This window comes from Panthera tigris, chromosome D4 (assembly GCF_018350195.1).
Source record: "Panthera tigris isolate Pti1 chromosome D4, P.tigris_Pti1_mat1.1, whole genome shotgun sequence".
NCBI classification, from domain to species: Eukaryota; Metazoa; Chordata; class Mammalia; order Carnivora; family Felidae; genus Panthera; species Panthera tigris.
The window spans coordinates 56,444,015-56,462,558 of record NC_056672.1 but is presented as its reverse complement, the minus strand read 5'-3'; the positions used below and the strand labels follow the sequence as shown (position 1 = coordinate 56,462,558).

General features: G+C 48.4%; 2 protein-coding genes across 5 annotated transcripts; both read left to right on the top strand.

Annotated features, from left to right (window-relative positions):
• The first annotated feature begins 1,151 nt into the window (after window positions 1-1,151).
• On the top strand, window positions 1,152-4,475 carry STOML2 (stomatin like 2). The gene is made up of 10 exons (XM_007076520.2): window positions 1,152-1,298; window positions 1,539-1,676; window positions 2,130-2,229; window positions 2,368-2,426; window positions 2,518-2,619; window positions 2,770-2,904; window positions 3,058-3,202; window positions 3,321-3,400; window positions 3,649-3,777; window positions 4,199-4,475. Exons 1-10 carry the CDS (start codon window positions 1,254-1,256, stop codon window positions 4,334-4,336), a joined length of 1,071 nt encoding a protein of 356 aa, XP_007076582.1. The 5' UTR covers window positions 1,152-1,253; the 3' UTR covers window positions 4,337-4,475.
• Window positions 4,476-7,837: 3,362 nt separating this feature from the next.
• On the top strand, window positions 7,838-17,042 carry PIGO (phosphatidylinositol glycan anchor biosynthesis class O). 4 transcript variants are annotated; one of them, XM_007076523.3, is made up of 11 exons: window positions 7,838-8,313; window positions 9,062-9,601; window positions 10,229-10,372; window positions 10,559-10,682; window positions 11,002-11,161; window positions 11,368-11,547; window positions 11,808-13,335; window positions 13,958-14,164; window positions 14,382-14,596; window positions 15,209-15,279; window positions 15,432-17,042. In XM_007076523.3, the coding sequence occupies exons 2-11, from the start codon at window positions 9,064-9,066 to the stop codon at window positions 15,559-15,561; spliced, it is 3,297 nt and encodes a 1,098-aa protein (XP_007076585.2). In that variant the 5' UTR covers window positions 7,838-8,313; window positions 9,062-9,063; the 3' UTR covers window positions 15,562-17,042. The 4 variants fall into 4 exon arrangements, with proteins under 4 accessions (XP_007076585.2, XP_007076584.2, XP_007076583.2 ...); XM_007076522.3 differs by having other exon boundaries at window positions 7,838-8,525; XM_007076521.3 differs by having other exon boundaries at window positions 7,838-9,601.
• The last annotated feature ends 1,502 nt before the right edge of the window (window positions 17,043-18,544 follow it).

The window sequence follows — 18,544 nt, the reverse complement described above, 5'->3', positions numbered from 1 at the left end:
CTGACCCAGCCTTAGTCCTGACTCCTGGGGCTGGCTGAGGGGAACAAGCAATTGCTTGAAACTTGAACAAAAAAAAAAAAAAGAAAAGAAAAGAAAAGAAAAAGAAAGAAAAAAAGAAAGAAGAAAGAAAAAAGAAATGAAAAAATTGTACCTGGTACTTTTTTTCAGGAAACAACAACAATAAAGAAAGAATAAATTCTTGTTTGGAAACTTGAGCTAAACCCTACTTTTTCTGTTGGGGAGAATATGGGAATGGGGATGGAGGGTCTAACTGGAGCTCAGACTCTGCCCTTTCTCCCAGACGGGCCTGAGGTCTGAGGCCATGAGGTCTTAGGCAAGGCCCTAATGATTCTTAGGATCTGGTCTTGCTCTTTTCAGATAATGGGGCGGGGTGGGGTGGTGAGAAAGGTTCAGCCATAAAAGCTGAGCTCTCTGAATGTGGATCTACATACCCAAACTAGTTCTATTGTTACCGATTTTAGCACCTCTGAACTTAAGTGCCCTGAAATGTAAAATGGGGGTGATTCTGCAAGTCTCTTAAAAGATGTGCCAGACATCAGGGATGTGTGCAGAGTGACATGATCCAGAGAAGCCTGAATGTAGGGGCTATGTGCTGGACTCTGTAAGGGGACCAGGCCTGATAGACTGACTAGGAAGAGGTAGAAAAAGCTACGGTGCCTGGGGAGAAGAGGGGAGGGGGAAATCTCAATCCAATCACCAGGCAATGTTAGCCCAATCACCATGGCAACGGGAATGGGGTCAGTCCCCAGTGGGAGGGCTGGGTACAACACAGCAGGACTACCTGACAATGTCACTATGGCAACCATGGCATAGAGCGCCAATCCCTTGGTCGCTATGGTGACGAAGCCGTTTATACGCTCAGAAGGGTAAACTGAGTCTCGGGTGGAGGTAAAGAACTTGGTGGGAGGTGTTTCTGGGACACTTGCACGCGGAAAATAGACTCCATGGTCACCATGTCCAGGATCTTGAGCTTGATCAAAGAGAACCAGAACAAGTTTCAGCCTTGTGCCTTCTCTAGCTGGTCTACAAATCCCAGGGAACAACTTGATACACGCTTCTGTTCAAGTAAAGCTGATTGGCTGAAGTTGGGGTGGGGGGGGCGGGAGAACGGAGACGGCCGGAAGTACGTCTGGGGGAGTGGAAATACAGGAGGAAAGGCTCAGGTCCGGTTTTCTAGAGTGACCTCTCTGCTCACCGTCTCGTTGGTTCCGGAGGTCCTGTGTTCGTGGGAAATGCTGGCGCGCGCTGCGCGGGGCACTGGGGCCCTTTTGCTGAGGGTGAGTGCGAGGGAACGTTCTCCAAGGGTCCTGTCAGAGATCACCTGGATCCTTACCTGGGAAGGAGCAGGATTCTAAGTTTGGGGAGAGAACTAGGGTCAGAGGTCACAGTACCCACGTGAGTTCCTCTCCGAGGACCCTTTAGGGTCGCGGTTTAAGGAGATGCTCTCTGGACAGGCGCCGAGAAGGGCGATGTGGCCCGCCGGCTGGGGTCTCTGCTAATCCTCGTCTTCCCGATAGGGCTCCGTGCAGGCTTCTGGCCGTGCTCCGCGTCGCGCCTCCTCTGGATTGCCCCGAAACACCGTGGTACTGTTTGTGCCGCAGCAAGAGGCCTGGGTGGTAGAGCGAATGGGCCGATTCCACCGGATCCTGGAGCCTGTGAGAACCTCTTCTGCCCACTCAGGGCCACCCTGATGCCGAATTCCCTCACGATATGGGCGGATGGGGTGGGATCTCATTGGAGCCTGCGCCCACTTTTGGCTTTCAGCTCCCCTGGCCAGACCTGGCAGGGCCCAGGCTGCTGAACCCATGTTACCACCTTTGGGTGTTGCTCTAGCATTACACAAGCCCCATTCTTGGGTATCTCCCCTATCTACCCCCTCAGCTCCTGTTGTCTGCTACTCTGCTGGCTCCCATTCTCTTGATTGTCCCCTTTGTTCAGATGTCCCGCCTTGTATTCCCATCTTTTTGGACTTCCCTACTATTGACACGCCCAGCTTTCTGCTTTACTTGGAATGTTCCATATGTTCATTCCATACCCACTCCAGGCCTAGCTTGGATCTCAACCCTACAACCCCCATCCTTCTGAGGACCCATGACTCCTCTTCCCAGGGCTTGAACATCCTCATCCCTGTGTTAGACCGGATCCGATACGTGCAGAGTCTCAAGGAAATTGTCATCAACGTGCCTGAGCAGTCGGCTGTGACTCTCGGTGAGGGGTGCAGGGTGACACGGGTGCCCTGAGACCGTTAGGATGTAGTTGCAGGAGATGCAGAGCTCATGAGAACGAGCTGAGCGGAAATTGGAGGCCTGATTTTCCTCCTTTTCTCTCCTGCTCCTGTACCTGTAGACAATGTAACTCTGCAAATCGATGGAGTCCTTTATCTACGTATCATGGACCCATACAAGGTATCTTCTCCTTGGTTTATTCAGCTCCTAAGTTGCTTTTCCCACTAAAATCCTGCATTCGAGCTTCTTACACTTTCCATGCCCTTTTCAGGCAAGCTATGGTGTGGAGGACCCTGAGTATGCTGTCACACAGCTAGCTCAGACGACCATGAGATCAGAGCTTGGCAAACTCTCTCTGGACAAAGTCTTCCGGGTAAGGGGTCTGAGCCAGAGTTACTGTTTGAAGATGCTTCCCTCACACTCTCCGTCCTTTGTGGGAATCAAGATCAGTCAGTGGCACTTCTCAGCTTAGATCCCTGATGAGTGTGTTGAAGCCATGGAATTTATACCTCTCTTTCTCCAGGAGCGGGAGTCCCTGAATGCTAGCATTGTGGATGCCATCAATCAGGCTGCTGATTGCTGGGGCATTCGCTGCCTCCGTTATGAGATCAAGGATATCCACGTGCCACCCCGGGTGAAAGAGTCCATGCAGATGCAGGTGGGGGCCAGGGAGGGGCAGGGAAGAGGACTTCAGGATGCTCCAGTCTCATGGGGACTTGGACTCCCTTCCCTGTCATGATGGGTACAATTGCAGGTCTGTGTAAGAATTTACTCTGGGTTTTTGTTGATGGGGGTCATTGGGGGTTTCTAGGTGGAGGCAGAGAGGCGGAAACGGGCCACAGTTCTAGAGTCTGAGGGGACCCGAGAGTCAGCCATCAACGTGGCAGAGGGGAAGAAGCAGGCACAGATCCTGGCCTCCGAGGCAGAAAAGGCTGAACAAATAAATCAGGCAGCAGGTCTGCAGAGGGTAGAGGCTGAGGGAGGAGAGGGCTTGGGTTTTTGAGGGTTGGTACTGGGACAGGAGCTTTGAGGTACCCTGACTTCATGAGTAAAGCTCTATCTCTTTTCTTCCAGGAGAGGCCAGTGCAGTTCTGGCCAAGGCCAAGGCTAAGGCTGAAGCTATTCGGATCCTGGCTGCAGCTCTGACACAACATGTGAGAGGCCCTGGGTGGGATGGGAGACAAGAATTGACACTGGAAGAGGTTTTCTCATCTACTCTTGGGAGAAGTTCCTGCCTTTGTGGGTTCCGCTGAGCCAGATTACATGATCTCTTGTATTGTGATCTGTATTGTGATCTGATTCTCTTTCCAGGAACCTGACTACTCTTTACTCCCCTCCCCTCCACCTACCCACCCATCTCCTTCTCCAAGACTGTGATCTTTGATTTTTTCTGTGGCCACAGAATGGAGATGCAGCAGCCTCGCTGACTGTGGCTGAGCAGTATGTCAGTGCGTTCTCCAAACTGGCCAAGGACTCCAACACTATCCTGCTGCCCTCCAACCCTGGCGATGTCACCAGTATGGTGGCTCAGGTTAGAGTACCCTGAGGACCTAGCACAGGACACCAGTGCCAGAAACTGAGACCCCTGTCACCACCATCACAACTTAGACACCATAGAGGCCTTCAGAGTAGCCTGAGCCCTAGACCTTCTGTTAGTCTCTGTAGAGAATAAGTTTCTAAGAATGAGACACCTCCCTCACCCCTGGAGATAGGGGAGCTCTTGAGACATCTTTTTTTGGGGGCAGATATATCTGTACCAATATTCTGAGGGTAACCCTGCTCTGATAGTTTTTACGATTCCTAGAATCGACTCTACAGCTTGAGTCTTGCAAGAGAGATAGAAAGGAAAAATAAGTTTATTGGCCCCAGCCCCACTTTCTTTTTAGCTATTGGTGGGTTGGGCTATGCCTTCTGCCATGTGTCCTCATGGCTCTCTCTGTCCCTTTTTTTAGGCCATGGGTGTGTATGGGGCCCTCACCAAAGCCCCAGTGCCCGGGGCCCAGGATTCAGTCTCCAGTGGGAGCAGCAGAGATGTCCAGGGCACAGATGCAAGTCTTGATGAGGAATTTGATCGAGTCAAGCTGAGTTAATGGAGCTGGGCTTGGCCAGGGAGGCTGGGGACAGGGAAACAGCATTCCCATACTCTGGCTCTAGCTTCCCTGCCAAGATTTTGTTATTATTTTTTTATTTGAACTTTAATCATGTAATAAACTTGCCACTGGCAAACCAGAAACTGTCCTCTTTGATTGGGGAATGAAGTTGGGAAAGTCACCAGTGTTTTCCTTGGATGTCCACTTCCATCCTCCAGTTCTCTCAGGTCTGGGGAGCTGATTCCTCCATGACTAAGAGTAAACTTCATGTAAGTCATCCTTTCTGTCTTCAGGAGAAGCTTTGGGATAGGGTGGAGGATTAAGCCATGTGTCTATTGAACTATCAGGGAGTGTAGTCCCCCTTCTTGCTAACTATGGGGATATAAATTTGAGCGGGTATTTGTGGGGATTATTTATTTATTTATTTATTTAAATTTATTATTATTATTATTTAATGTTTTATTTATTTTTGAGAGAAATACACACCGAGTGTGAGCGGAGGAGAGGCAGAGAGAGACGGAGACACAGAATCTGAAGCAGGTTCCAGGCTCTTAGCTGTCAGCATAGAGCCTGCCATGGGGCTCGAACTCATGAACCATGAGATTATGACCTGAGCTGAAGTTGGACTCTTAACCGACTGAGCCACCTGGGTGCCCCTGTGGGGATTTTTTTTTTTTTTTTTTAAAGTAAGCTCTACACCTAATGTGGGACTTGAACTCAGAACCGCGAGATCAAAAGTAGCCTGCTTTACCGACTGACCCAGTTGGGCACCCCTGGGGGGATTTTTTATGGGAAAGAAAGCTATTCTGGCGGATAGTACTGCTCAGTGTTTAAAGGTTTCCCAGGGACTGTGAACACTCATTCATTCAAAAACATGATGTCTACCGTGTGTCAAGCTCAGTGCTAGACAAGCAGTTTAGACCTAGTGGTTCCTGCTTTCACAGAATATCAGGTTGGCAGGGAAGACACAGAGATACAAAGTGCTGAGTGCTAAGATGGAAGAAAATTCTGGTTGAGGGATCCTGCAGGGAGGAGCATGCCAGCTTGTGGGCAGCAAGGTTGCCAACCCTGCCACTGAGCTCAGGCTAGAAAAATTAACACATTCACCAGGCTAGGGTTTGGTACTAGAATCTGCAAAGGCCCATGATTCCAGAGAAGTTGGAACATTCAGAGATGTTTGCTGAGACTGAAGGGTGGGTGGGATGTTAGGGGTGTGACTGTATGGCAAGAGCCAGTCATAGGGAGATAGAGTACTGAAGAGTTTGGACTTTAGCTTTAGGATAGGGAGGGGTCCATGAAGGGTTTTTTCTGCCCTCCCATGAAGACTTAGGAAGATTTAGGTAGTCATATTAGTGTTTTAGATACAGCTGTCCTGTTGCAATGTGGACAGGGTATTTGAAGGAGAGGTGAGAGGCTGAAGGACAGTAAGAAGGCGACCTCCATCCTGGAGGGTGATGAGGCCTGAACTGAAGTAAGGAGCCATTGGGATGGAGGTGGAGCGATGACATTTTTCAACATATGTCTGAATTAGAATTTGTGTATCATTTGATGGCTGTTGAACCTCAAATACATGCCAGGCACTAAGGATATAGTAATGAATTTGTGTATCATTTGATGACTGTTGAACCTCAAATACATGCCAGGCACTAAGGATATAGTAATGAGAAACAATTCCCTGTTCTCAATGAGCTTAAATTTTTTCCTTTAAGATTTTAAAATTTATTTTTAAAGATTTCATTTTTAAGTAATTTCTACACCTAACATGGGGCTTGAACTTGCAATTGTGAGATCAAGAATCACATGCTGTACCGACTGAGCCAGCCAGGTGCCCCTCAATGAGTTTAAGTCCTATTTGGAAGAGACAAACCATTAATAAGATGTTTAGTATTTCACATGCTGGTGAGTTGTGCTATGAAAGAAATTAAAGAAAGGAAGGAATGTGAGGAATTTGGTGAAGTGGCTGTAATCTGTAACATTAGAGGGTTCCAGGAAGCCTCTGGATGTTATATTTGAGCTTAGATATGGAAAGGAGGGGAAGGCCCATTTGGCCACCTGGGAATAGAGCTGACTGGAGATCCTAAATGTAGTGGCTTTGAGGCAGAGCTTGCCTGCCTTATAACTGGAAGAGCAAAGGAGCTACAATGGATGGAGCAGAGTTAAGGAAGCAAAGAGGTGGCAGCGAGATGCATCAGAGAGGGAGCTGGTGTATAGACTTCTACTGCCGCTATGTAGGACTACCACAAGAACTTGGGCTTTACCATGAAATGTGAAACCAGCGCAGAGGGTTTTTGTTTTGTTTACAGTAGTACATCTACTGAGATGTAATTCACATACACTACAATTAACCCATTTAAAGTGTAAATTCAATCATTTGTAGTATATTTAGAGTTGTGCAACCATCACAATTTTAGAACATTTTCATCATCTCTCCTCCATTTCTTTCCGACCACCAAAACCCTATACCCATTAGCAGTCATTCCTCTCTCCTCCCTAGCCCTAGGAACCCACTAACTTCCTGTCCCTTTAGCTTTACATATTCATGTAAATGGAGTAATATAAAATGCTATTTTGTGATTGTCTTCTTTCACTCAATATTTTTAAGGTTCATCCATGTAATAGCATGTAGCAGTACTTCATTCCTTTTTATGGCTGAACAATATTCAATTGTGCACATATACCATATTTTGTTTATCTTTTCATCAGTGAAGGCCATTTGGGTTGTTTTGTTGCTATGAGCTGTCATGTGCAAGTTTTTGTGTGAACATATGTGTTTCATTTCTCTTTGGTATACATCTATGAGTGGAATTGCTGGGGCATATGGTAACTCTATGTTTAACCTTTTGAAGAATTGCCAGACTGTTTTCCAAAGCACCATTTTACAATCCCAAGGGCAGTGTTCAAATTTCTCCACACCCAATTCTTGTTATTTGTCTTTTCTATTACAGCCATCCTAGTGGGGTTTGAAGTGGTATCTCTAGTATTTCCCTGATGGCTAGTGATGTTGAGCATCTTTTTCTGTGCTAATTGGTCATTGTGTATTTTCTTTGGAGAAATGTCTATTCAGATCCATTTTTTTTCTTTAAGTAGGATACATGTGGAGCCCAACACAGAGTTTGAACTCAGAACCCTGAGATCGAGAACTAAGCTGAGATCAAGAGTTGGACACTTAACCAACTGAGCCACCCAGGCACCCCTATCCTTTTCCCATTTAAAAATTTTATTTTTATTTACTTACTTACTTTTTAAAATGTTTATTCATTTATTTGGGGGGGGGGGAGAGAATAGGGGAGGGGCAGAGAGACAATCCCAAGCAGGCTCTGCACTGCCAGCACAGAGCTCAATGCAGGACTAGATCCCATGAACCAGTAGACCAGGACCCCAGCCAAAACCAAGAGTCAGATGCTCAACTGACTGAGCCACCCAGGCACCCCTTATTTTTATTTTTTTAAAGTAGGCTCTATGCCCAACGTGGGGCTTGAACTCATGACCCCAAGATGAAGAGTTGCATGCTCTACCAACTGAGCCAGCCAGATGCCCCTACCTTTGCTCATTTTTAAATTGGATTATCTTTTGGATTATTGAGTTGGAAGATCCAGTGAAAGACACGAAGAGGAGGAATAATAAAACCTATCGGTGTCAGCTAAGCAAGTAGAAAATAAATATTATTTATCCCTATTTTACAGATGAGGTAATGCCCAATAATGCCAGTGAGTGGCAGAGCTAGGATTCAAGCTAAGTTTGATTCCAAAAGGCCAGCTCTTAACCTTAACCAAGAATGACCAGTGGTTCACTGAGTTGCAGCTTTGTTCCTTGCCCCTAATTCCCCTAAACTACAGACCTGCGTTCCTTTAGGAACCTCCTCGGAGGCGCCAGCAGATGGCGATGGGGCCCCTGTGGGCCGCTCTGTCCGGCCCGCGTCTGTCTATGGTACCACCAGTGCGCAGGCGTAGCCTCTGCGCTTCCGGGCGCCTTTCAAGGTGAGCCAGGGTCTCCGAGAACCTACTCCCTACTCCTCAATCCCTTTTCCCGAATCAAACCATCCCCCGCAGCTCGCAGCCGGCTAAGTACCGGAGCCAGGGTGCCCAGGAGATGGCCAGGTAGCCACCAGAGGAGGCAGAGCTGTTCTGACGTGTGGGTCCCGGCGAGGCCCACCGGCCGTAGACCCCGCGACTCTGCTTTGCTGCGCGGGGTAGGTCGTGACTCTGGTTGGTCTCCTGGCGATCCTGGCCTTCCAGAAGCGGAGCGTGACTCCTCCCCTTGGTCCTCTTGGTCTCCACCAGGCGGCGCCGTCATTCCGGCCCAGGTTCCCCTGCGCTGCGAGCCCTGGGCACCCCAAGGGTGTTGAGATTGGCAAGGAGAGAGGCGGAGAAATGAGCTGTCAGAGAGCAGTGTACCACTTGAAATAAGTTTCCCTCGTGGACTGTGCTTTTCATCATTAGAATCTCCTGGAGTACATGTGCAAATCCCTATGCTCCACCCCGAAAGATCCCGATTCAGTAGATCTGGGGTGGGGCCTGGAAATCAGCATTTTAAACGGCTGCTCCAGGTTGATGCCCGTAATCTGCGGACCTCACCTTCAGAAACACTGGTGTAACTGGTGGAGAGGAACATTGCATTGGGTTGGCTATGGGGCTGTTTATCTTCTGGAAGGCTTCCAAGAGGAAGTGATTCTAGCTTGGCTTTGTATTGAGGGACCAGAATATCCATTGGTTCTTTACCCCACAGTGATGAACTCCCTGCCCGCTACCAGCAGGATGCAGAAGATCTCAGTGCTGCTCTTCCTGGCCTGGGTCGGCTTCCTCTTCTACGCTGGCATTGCCCTCTTCACCAGTGGTTTCCTGCTCACCCGTTTGGAGCTCACCAACCATAGCAGCTGCCAAGAGCCCCCAGGCCCTGGGTCCCTGCCATGGGGAAGCCAAGGGAAACCCGGGGCCTGCTGGATGCCTTCTCGATTCTCTCGGCTTGTGTTGGTGCTAATAGATGCTCTGCGATTTGACTTTGCCCAGCCCCAGCACTCACATGGGCCTGGGGAACCTCCTGTCTCTCTGCCCTTCCTGGGTAAACTGGACTATTTGCAGAGGATCCTGGAGATTCAGCCCCACCATGCCAGGCTCTACCAGTCTAAGGCTGATCCCCCCACCACCACCATGCAGCGCCTCAAGGCCCTCACCACTGGCTCACTGCCTACCTTTATTGATGCTGGCAGTAACTTTGCCAGCTATGCCATAGTGGAAGACAATCTCATTAAGCAGCTTGCCAGTGCAGGTTAGTTTGGGCCTCTTTAGAGTCCAAGAGTACCTTAGCAGATTTTGTCTTTAGAAGTCAGAGAGCCAGAACTTTGGGTGTCCAGCTGCTTGCTAGACTATGCTGTGGGAGGACAGGGGAAGAGAAAGAGACCAGGGCCCTGCATGCAGCAAGTAGGGGTCTGGGCTTTGTCCTTCTGGAGTTTCTAGTCTGCATGGAATGTTGGTTTTATTTAGGGGGAGCTCTCAGTAAGGGGCAGTGGAGAGATGAGGAGAAGATGTGAATCCTGTTATTCTCACAAGTGAGAAAGCAGAGAGTCAGTCCATGCCCTGTCCACTCACTGATTTGGAAAATGTAACATATACCCAGGAAAGACAGATCAGCAAAGGTAGCCAAGAATTGGGAATTAGCAGAGCCTTTTGTAGAAACAAGAAGTGAAAAGTCTTGTTATTGGGGAAAGTATGGTTAACAGGGAAAGCTTCTTGGCAGAAAATCTTAGGCCTTGAAAGATAAAGAGTTGTTGGATGAAATTGCTGTCCCTTCGAGTGCATGGTTGAGATTTCTGACGAGTCTTTAAAGGTCCCCGTCTTCTTTTTACCCCTGCCTTGATTCCTGCTCAGGCTGTGACCCACTCTCATGTCCCTGCAGGAAGGCGTGTGGTCTTCATGGGAGATGATACCTGGAAAGATCTTTTTCCTGGAGTTTTCTCTCAAGCTTTCTTCTTCCCATCTTTCAATGTGAGAGACCTGCACACAGTGGACAATGGCATCCTGGAACACCTCTACCCAACCAGTGAGCATTGGGCCAGAGGCAGGTCTGACTAAGATTAGGAGCTGGGGAGGGTTGCTTCAGGTCACAAATTCTGACCCTCCCATGGGTGCAGTGGCCTGGGCTTACGTCCCTTGATAGATTGTCAAAAGCTGGCTGGGGTTGAGGAGTGGCCTTAGTCCCCTGTGCTCAGTGTTCTTCCTTTCACAGTGGACAGTAGTGAATGGGATATGCTGATTGCTCACTTCCTGGGTGTGGATCACTGTGGCCACAAGCATGGCCCTCACCACCCTGAAATGGCCAAGAAACTTAGCCAAATGGACCAGGTGATCCAGTGAGTGTGGGTTATTGGCTGGGGGAGTGGGTTTGTGTCTGAGAATCTCAGGATATATTGGCCCAAGAGAAAAAGTCTTTATCTTGGAGCCTCTTTCCTTGCTGAATTCTGTCTTTTCTAGGCCTTTCTTTTGAAGCTAGGAGCCTCATTCATCTTGAGTGACTCAGCATGTGGCTTTGGGCAGTAGGGTTGTGAATGAAGAGGTATCTCTTTGCCAAATGTCTAAGCCCTCCTGTTGGAAGTTATGGCTGGGGGTAAATGGGTCTCCAAGGAAAATCTTCATCCATTCCTACCCCCTGACATATTTCTTGGCCTTCAGGGGACTTGTGGATCGTCTGGAGAATGACACACTGCTGGTGGTGATTGGGGACCATGGAATGACCATGACTGGGGACCACGGAGGGGATAGTGAGCTGGAGATCTCAGCTGCACTTTTTCTGTACAGTCCCACAGCTCTCTTTCCCAGTGCCCTACCACAGGTGAGGTCTGGGGTGTGCTTTGTCGGATCTCCTGGTATTCATCCTCATCAAGATCACAGCATTCTTGTGGATCCCTCCACTTTAGATCCCCAAATTCTTTACCCTGGGCATTCCCCATCCATTTCCTACCTAGGTCCCTGTCTTCCATTCGAAATCCCGATCTCAGCTTTGTGGTGAACCCATTGGCCCCTCTCCTTTTCCTTTAGGAGCCGGAGATAGTTCCTCAAATCAACCTTGTACCTACGCTGGCCCTGCTGCTGGGCCTGCCCATTCCATTTGGGAACATTGGGGAGGTAATGGTTGAGCTGTTCTCAGTGGTTGAAGACCCCCAGCCTCACTCCTCTGCTCTGGCCCAAGCCTCAGCTCTTCATCTCAATGCCCAGCAGGTAGGTGATGGGTTGGGTTTCCAGGTGATAGAGCTAGGGTGGGCATGGGAGAAGCATAATGATCACTTCATTGTCCTTTGTTCATTTTTAATCCCACTGTCCATAGCCATGTCCTCCTTCATTATCCCTCACTTCCCCCCTGTCTTGGACAGAGTTTGGGTCCCTGTTTTCCAGATACCTGCTTTGGTAACACTAACCCTTGCCTCTGTCCCGGTTTATGTCTTTGATGTGTTCCCTTGGCCTCTGACCATTTTTGCCAGGTATCCCGATTTCTTCACACCTACTCAGCTGCTGCTCAGGACCTTCAAATTAAGGAGCTTCATCGACTGCAGAACCTCTTCTCCAAGGCCTCTGCTGACTACCAGCGGCTTCTGCAAAGCCCCCAGGGGGCTGAGGCAGCACTACAGACTGTGATTACTGAGCTGCAGCAGTTCCTGCGGGGAGTTCGGGCCATGTGCATTGAGTCTTGGGCTCGTTTCTCTTTGGTTCGCATGGCAGGGGGTGCTGCTCTCATGGCTGCTGCCTGTTTTCTTTGCTTGCTGGTATCCCAGTGGGTAACATCCCCAGGCTTCTACTTCTGCCCCCTCCTCCTAACACCCATGGCCTATGGTCTGGCTGGTGCCATAGTGTGTGCTGGACTCCTGACAGCTACCGGACTGAAGCCGGATCCAGTGGTCCTAGGGGCCATGGCTGCAGTGGGCTCACTCCTGCCTTTTTTGTGGAAAGTGTGGGCTGGCTGGGGGTCCAAGAGGCCCCCGGCAGCCCTACTGCCCATCCCTGGGCCTGTTCTGTTATTCCTGCTCATTCGTTTTGCTGCTTTCTTCTCTGACAGTTTTGTTGTAGCTGAGGCCAGGGCCACCCCCTTCCTTTTGGGCTCATTCATCTTGCTCCTGGTTGCCCAACTTCACTGGGAGGGCAAGCTGCTGCCACCTAAGCTTCTCACAATACCCCGCTTTTGCCTTTCGGCCTCAACAGGCCCGCCACGGCACAATGGCACACATGCCCTGGGACTTGGAGTTGGGTTGCTTTTATGTATAAGGCTAGCTGGACTTTTTCATCGGTGCCCTGAAGAGACACCTGCTTGCCATTCCTCTCCCTGGCTGAGTCCCTTGGCATCCATGGTGGGTGGTCGAGCCAAGAATTTGTGGTATGGAGCTTGTGTGGGGGCTTTGGTAGCCCTGTTAGTTGCTGTGCGCCTGTGGCTTCGCCGCTATAGTAACCTCAAGAGCCCTGAGCCCTCTGTGCTCTTTGTGCGCTGGGGGCTGCCCTTAATGGTACTAGGCACTGCCGCTTACTGGGCATTGGCATCAGGAGCAGATGAAGCACCCCCACGTCTCCGGGCCCTGGTTGCTGGAGCATCAGTTGTGCTGCCCAGGGCTGTGGCAGGATTGGCTGCTTCAGGGCTCATGCTGCTGCTCTGGAGGCCTGTGACAGTGCTAGTGAAGGCTACAACAGGTGCTCCAAGGACCAGGACTGTCCTCACTCCCTTCTCAGGCCCCCCAACTTCTCGCGCTGACCTGGATTATGTGGTTCCTCAAATCTACCGACATATGCAGGAGGAGTTCCGGGGCCGTCTAGAGAGGACCAAATCCCAGGGCCCCTTGACTGTGGCAGCTTATCAGTTGGGGAGTGTCTACTCAGCTGCTATGGTCACAGCTCTCACCCTTTTGGCCTTCCCACTTCTGCTTTTGCATGCAGAACGCATTAGCCTTGTGTTCCTGCTTCTGTTTCTGCAGAGCTTCCTTCTCCTGCATCTGCTTGCTGCTGGGATATCCATCACCACCCCTGGTAAATACATTTCTCAGCCCTGGTTCATCCAAGGACAGTAGTGATGTGACTTCGGCCCCTCTTGTTTTCAGGGAGGTGTTGCTCCTCAGATTCTTCACACGGTTGGGAGGGTTCTCCAGATGTCCTCTTATCTGCTGTAGCCAAGCTAATTGATCCCTCCCACTGGCTCTCAAGGCCAGCAAGGTTCATGGAGGAGACAGACAGGAGTACTCCAAGACTCATTTCTTTTTTTTTTTTTTTTTCCAAGACTCATTTCTTATGGAAATGCTGCATCTTCATGAGTGCATTTCCTGATTTTCCAGTGATGGGAGTGGTGAATTATGAGTATGTGATGTCAACAGTGAGCTGTGCATATATGAGAGAGAGAAAGAGATAGATCATAGTTGAAATGTTCAGATTTAGAGTAACGGGGACTTAGTGCCACAGAGGGAATTAGAATAACAGAGTGTTGAATGTAAAGAGGTTGGATGATTGGCATGTGCAAGTGTGTGTGTGTGTGTGTGTGTGTGTGTGTGTGTGTGTGTGTATAGCACTGAAGTAGTAGGAGTATATGATCATGAGGCAGTAGGCTATGGATTAGAGAATGGGATGTGACTGTGAAAAGGTATATCTCTTCCCCCAGGTCCTTTTACTGTGCCATGGCAGGCAGTTTCTGCCTGGGCCCTCATGGCCACACAGACGTTCTACTCCACGGGCCACCAGCCTGTCTTTCCAGCCATTCATTGGCACGCAGCCTTCGTGGGATTCCCAGAGGGTCATGGTTCCTCCACCTGGCTGCCTGCTCTGCTGGTGGGAGCCAACACCTTTGCCTCCCATCTCCTCTTTGCAGGTAACTCCTCATTCCTCTCTTGCTTCCCTTGTTTACTCTGAATTTGTGGAAAGAAAAGAAAGTCCTGGATTTGAGTGGGGAGATGTGATTTTGTTGGATCTTTGGCACCCCTTGGCCAATGGTAATTGGAGCCTCAGTCAACTAGGGTGGTTGGGGGCCAGGGTGGCCTGGTCCCTGGGTCCTCCATTGATTCTAGTCCTGCCTTCCTCTGAGGCAGTAGGTTGCCCATTGCTTCTGCTCTGGCCCTTCCTATGTGAGAGTCAAGGACCCCGGAAGAAGTGGCAGCCCCTAGGGAATGAAACTGAATCCAGAGTCAAGCCTGAGGAGGAGGAGGAGCCACTGATGGAGATGCGGCTCCGGGATGCGCCTCATCACTTCAATGCAGCACTGCTGCAGCTGGGCCTCAAGTACTTCTTTGTCCTTGGTATTCAGGTAGGTACAGGGAGAGATCACAGGGTTAGTGACCTTTTCTCATGTGTGTACATCACATTCTTTTTTTCATACTTTACCAAAACCCTAGGAGACAGCCTTGACTGAAGTACAGTTAAGAAAAATAGTTGCCCAAGGCCAGTGGCCTCAAGTGGTTATATTGAGACTTAGACCTGAGTCTCCTTAATCCTAGTCATGGATTGTTTCCTCTCTACAAGCTAGATCTGGACTCTGCTGGTTGCATTTGGGGATTCCTCCATTAGTGGACAGACTGGAAAAACTGAGGTGATGGCCAGGATTCTTTCCCAGGCTGTGGTCATGGATCTGCTTTCCCTTCAGAGGCAGAAGGTGTGACTCTGACATTTTCCTCCACCCTGGAAGGCAGAGCCTGAGTATAAGCACAGATGGATAGTGCTTGCTCAAGGTCACACAGTGAGTCATGGTGAGGCCAGGAAAAGAATTAGGTCTCCCAATTCGTCATCTAGGGTTTTTTTTTCACTGACATGCGCTAGTTTCCTACTCCTCCCATTCTTCATAGGGGCCTATAGCACTTCTCCCTTTGACCTGCTTCTTCTCCCCTTCCCAAATAACTTGACCTTTCGTATCCTTTCTTAGATTCTGGCCTGTGCCTTGGCAGCCTCCATCCTCCGCAGGCATCTCATGGTCTGGAAGGTGTTTGCTCCCAAGTGAGTGGATTTGCTTGAGAAGTATTGGCATTGGGGTGGGTAAGCTTGGATGAAAGAATGAACATCAGGGCGGGCAGGTTTTGTTTCATCAGGGAAAAGGCCTCCAGATCTACTTTCAGTGTCCCCTGAGAATTCTCCACATTTCTTTGCAGGTTCATTTTTGAGGCTGTGGGCTTCATTGTGAGCAGCGTGGGACTTTTCCTGGGCATAGCTTTGGTGATGCGAGTGGATGGTGCTGTGAGCTCCTGGTTCAGGCAGCTAGTTCTGGCCCAACAGAGGTAGCCTAGGCTGCAAGTGCTGGCTTTGTGGCCACAGGGAGAGCTGAAGAACAATCTCGCCTGGCCTATACAGGTGCTGGATCATCTGCAAGAGAGGCTTAGCCACACTTCTTACCACCATGCAGCCAGGAGCTACTGACATCTGGGACTTCGTTATTTTATAATTCAAAATCATAGTGGGGCATGGTCCCTAACTGCTGCTTTGAATGCATCTAAGGGACTGGAGGGTGGTCTCCAAAGTAGAATAAAATAATAATGTAAATATGTGTGTCTGAGAGGTGGGGGAGTCCCCACTGTCCTACAGGGACTAGGAAGAGGGTCACTCTCCCCTCCTATGAGGCACAGATGGCATCAGCCATCTTGTGCAGACCTGGCTACACCTGAAAACTTTTGGGAAGTGGTTGGAGTTGTCTGAATTCACTTCTACTTCTTCCCAAATCACTCCTGTTATCCCACCGGCTTTTTTTTTTTTTCATGTAACATGTTTTATTAAATTCTTCTGCTAATAGCAGAGATGGCTGAAAAGCACAGGCAACATGGAGTACACAAACCCACTGTCTAAAGCCCCAAACAGTGTTGCATTCCCTCCTCTGTTGTGTTCTTTCGCGCTAGAACACCCTTTGCCCTTTGCTTCTGTGGAGGCCAGGAGGCCACCCTAGTTTTCCAACCTTTGCTGCCATTTATCAGACCTAATTGCCCATCTTACATAGCATTCCATCTTGTCCTATTGATTATTCCTGACTTGGAGCCAAAACTATATAAATTTAATGCATGTCTCTTATGTTCTTCATCCACCTCACTACTATGTAAGATTGAAGTACTGGTGGCAAATTCTCATGGAAATGTCCATCAAAGGAGGGGGAGGGGAAGACCCTGAGGAGAAGGGTCAGGACTGGGATTTGATGTTTGATAATGCCCAGGACAAGTGATGGTGAAGTAAAGGCATTCACCACTGTGGCAGCTAAAGGAAGAGTTGGAGTTATTGTGGCTAATAGTCTCTAATGCTACAGAGATCAAACAAAGATAAGTTCATACTGTTTCAGGCAGTTAGAGGATAGGACATTGGTAACCCTGGCAGGAATAGATTTAATAATGTAAGAGAAGTTAGGCCCCAGCTAAAACTGTAAGATGAATTAGAAAAAGATCCCTTCCCTTTCCTTAATCTGGGGGACACTATTCCCAAGCATCATTTAATAAGCAGACAATGCCTCTGTGAGAAGAAAAGACCCTTTCCCATCCCTAGCACCCATGGGAAGGGTTTCAGAGCCTAGTCCCTCATCTTGTCTTAGTCAGGTTCCCCCCAATCCCATTCCTTTTTTGCAGAGAGCCTCCTTCCCTGGAGCCTAAGGAAAATCTTTTCTTAGTACCATTGGCTATTTCCTCTTCTGATCTAACTACAAGATCCTTTTAGAGAAAGATCTGTTAAAAATTCTTGGGGCACCTGAGTGGCTTAGTTGAACATCTGACTCTTGATTTCTGCTCAGGTCATGATCCCAGGGTTGTGGTATCGAGCCCCATTAGCACCCCTGCTTAACATTCTCTTCCCCCTCTGCCCTTCTCCCCTGCTTGTGCGCGCGCTCTCTCTCTCTCTCAAGAAAAAAAAAAATCTCATTTCTGCTTCTCACTTGACATCAAAGACCCCATTACACACTAACTTATTGTTTGTTGTGTTGTTTTGTTTTGTTCTGAGAGAGAGTGTATGTGTGAACTGGGGAGGGGCAGAGGGAGAGGGAGAGAGAATATTAAGCAGGATCCATGTTCAGCTCTGAGCTCTTTGCAGGGCTCTATCCCATCACCCTGGGATCATGACCTGAGCCAAAATTGAGAGTTGGATGCTTAACTAACTGAACCACCCAGGCGCCCAACTTTTTTGTTTTGTTTTGTTTTAGAGAGCTTTATTGAGGTACAATTTACTATAAAATCCAGCCATTTAAAGTGCACAATTTTGGGTGCCTGGATGGCTCGGTCAGTTAAGCATCTGACTCAATTTCGGCTCAGGTCATGATCTCACAGTTGTGAGATCGAGCCCAGTGTTGGGCTCAGCGCCGGGCATGGAGTTTGCCTAAGATTCATTCTCTCCCTCTCCCTCTGCCTTTCCACCACGCACCCTCTCTCTCTCTCTCTCTCTCTCAAAAAAAAAAAAAAAAAAAATAGTGCACAATTCAATAATTGTATATTCACAGAATTGTGCAACCATCATCACAGTTAATTTTAGAATGTTTTCATCACCCCAAAAAGAAACTCCATACTCTTTCCTATTACCCTCCAAACCTCCCTACATCCATCCCTAACCCGAGGCAACCACTAATCTGCCTTCTGACTATATTCGCCTATTTTGGACATTTCATATAAATGGAATGTTATAATATGTGGCCTTTTCTGGCTTTTACTCAGCCTAATGTTTTCAAGGTTCATCCACGTTGCAGTACATATGAGTATTTCATTTCTTTCTTATGGCCAAATAATGTTCCATTGTATGGATATATCAATTTTGTTTATTCATTCATCCATTGATGGACATTTGGGTTCTTTGCACCTTTTGGTTATTATGAATAATGCTGCTATGACCATCCATATACAAGTTTTGTTTGGACATAAGTTTTCATTTCTTTTTCACTTATACCTAGTGGTATATTGTGGAATTGCTAGGTCCTATTGTAAATCCGTGTTTAACGTTTTGAAGAACTGCCAGTTTGTTTTCCAAGGCCACTGCACCATTTAATATTCCCATTACTAGTGTGTATGAGGGTACCAATTTCTTCACATTCATGCCTTTACTTACTATTAACTATTTTTTATTTAACCATCCTATCAGGTGTGAAACGGAAAAATTGTGTTTTTGGTTTGCATGTCCTTGATGACTAGTGATATTGAGCATTTTTCTTATGCTTATTGGAGAACTGTCCATTCAGGACCTTTCTCTGTTTATTAATTGGGTCTTATTTTTACTTTTGAGTTATAACGTTGTTTATATATTCTAGATAGAA

What these genes read in the sequence shown, in the direction of transcription:
- STOML2 (XM_007076520.2), top strand. Translation starts at nt 1,254, where the DNA reads ATGCTGGCGCGCGCTGCGCGGGGCACTGGGGCCCTTTTGCTGAGG. An exon ending in CTGCAGCTCTGACACAACAT is followed by an intron (nt 3,401 to 3,648) that starts GTGAGAGGCCCT and finishes CTGTGGCCACAG; the next exon opens with AATGGAGATGCAGCAGCCTC. An exon ending in TCACCAGTATGGTGGCTCAG is followed by an intron (nt 3,778 to 4,198) that starts GTTAGAGTACCC and finishes CCCTTTTTTTAG; the next exon opens with GCCATGGGTGTGTATGGGGC.
- PIGO (XM_007076521.3), top strand. Translation starts at nt 8,791, where the DNA reads ATGTGCAAATCCCTATGCTCCACCCCGAAAGATCCCGATTCAGTAGAT. An exon ending in TTCCCAGTGCCCTACCACAG is followed by an intron (nt 11,162 to 11,367) that starts GTGAGGTCTGGG and finishes CTTTTCCTTTAG; the next exon opens with GAGCCGGAGATAGTTCCTCA. An exon ending in TCTTTGTCCTTGGTATTCAG is followed by an intron (nt 14,597 to 15,208) that starts GTAGGTACAGGG and finishes ATCCTTTCTTAG; the next exon opens with ATTCTGGCCTGTGCCTTGGC.